The sequence below is a fragment of the Coenobita brevimanus genome, chromosome 70, assembly GCF_032717465.1.
Source record: "Coenobita brevimanus isolate Jiangsu-jjx chromosome 70, ASM3271746v2, whole genome shotgun sequence".
NCBI classification, from domain to species: Eukaryota; Metazoa; Arthropoda; class Malacostraca; order Decapoda; family Coenobitidae; genus Coenobita; species Coenobita brevimanus.
Genome location: NC_137023.1, coordinates 1,717,010 through 1,718,654, shown reverse-complemented (window position 1 = coordinate 1,718,654; position 1,645 = coordinate 1,717,010). Strand labels below are relative to the sequence as shown.

Below are 1,645 nucleotides of genomic sequence, written 5' to 3'. Positions count from 1 at the left end.
GAACCGAACCAGAACACTTGAAAGAATTATCAGACATATCCAGGGAACTAACAGCAGTCTTACTGAGGCTCATAGCACACTACAACAAGTATGGAGTCCCCGACGATTTTACTGCTATCTCACTCGCCACGGACTAACGGACATCACAACCTCCACTCCACAGATGCACTGGTGGTTCTCATTCCTCAGACAGAACGAAGGAAAGGGCGACGAACAACTCTCACTCCAGTCCTGCCAAGAAATGATGCAAATCAAAAGAGACGACCGTAAAGCACAATTAGCCGACAAACACGACTCCATGACAAGAACAAACACCAAAGCTCTCAATACACTATACCACCTCTGACAAATATCGTCCGGCAACAACCAGCGACCTCAAACTCTTGCCGACCGACAAACTCAAGATGCTATACCAACTATACGAGGACTCCTACACAACAAAGATCAAAAATTGCTTCGACATATGGCTCAAGGATATTCTCCAAGTACAACGTAAGATGACTTACTACCAACGACTCAGGGAAACGTACCATGACCTACCTGAAATACCTACTCTCACTCCAGACGAAAGATCCGACATCAAGTGGCTCCTCAAACTACTATCCATCAACAACATCTATTGGAAAACCTTCTTTGCTTCATTCATGTTCATCATCAATAAGATGAACAACAAGAAGAATGCATTCGTCATTCAAGGTCCACCAAACACCGGAAAAACAATGATCGTCAACTTGTTACTCAAGATCATGAAACCCGCAATTATAGCGAAGACCAGTGAAAACGACAGGTTCTTGCTCTCAAGACTACCCGATGCCACATGCTGCCTGTTCGAAGAGCCGAACATTAACTACACCAACATCAATATCTACAAGAACGCCTTGGGTGGGGAAGAACTAGAAACAGACAAAAAGAACCAACACTTCGAAAGAATCGAGAGAATTCCCTGGTTCCTGACATCAAACATCGAACTCTGACAGATGCTGGACGGTGACACCAAAGAAGCCATACGTTGCCGCATCGTACAATACAACCTGACACAACGCATCCGATATTCCAAACTGGCAACTGCGGACATACCGCCTCACCACAGACGTATGAAGGACACGACCCTGCACAAGTGGCTACTCTCTATGCAGAGGCCCATCGAAAAACACATTGAAGATCTACAACTGCTGACAATAACGCATGGGGGATTTGAGACAAGCGGAGACCATCAAGAGAAAGAAGCAGAGAACATCAGTGCCACTAGCAACGATGAACAACAACCAACTACCTCCAGTGACGACGGACGACACAGATGCTTCAGTGGGGGAACTGGTAGACCAGATGATGGGGAGCAACAGCAGGACTGAACGAGCCGCCGGACAACAACCAGCAACTGCAGGAGCCATCGGTAAGTATTATCTTATATGGAGCTCCTTTCGGAGCGCTCCATTCCTCCTATCATCCGACTACCCCATATTCCGATTCCCCAATTAAACATTCACCGAATCAAACCGTCCCTTACAGAGGCTGGAGTCGGTTCTCTCCAAGGCATCACCTTCAAGAAAAACCATTACTCCAACAAGATACCTCCAGATACTACGAGATACCTTACCATCATCACTAACCATAGATACCAAACTGTCGAAGCTTCATATAACCT

General features: G+C 46.1%; 1 protein-coding gene across 1 annotated transcript; it reads left to right on the top strand.

The window, feature by feature from the left end:
- Positions 1–404: 404 nt before the first annotated feature.
- LOC145406334 (uncharacterized) lies at positions 405–974 on the top strand. Its single transcript, XM_080277495.1, has one exon. It carries the CDS (start codon positions 405–407, stop codon positions 972–974), a length of 570 nt encoding a protein of 189 aa, XP_080133621.1.
- Positions 975–1,645: the final 671 nt, after the last annotated feature.

What these genes read in the sequence shown, in the direction of transcription:
- LOC145406334 (XM_080277495.1), top strand. Translation starts at nt 405, where the DNA reads ATGCTATACCAACTATACGAGGACTCCTACACAACAAAGATCAAAAAT.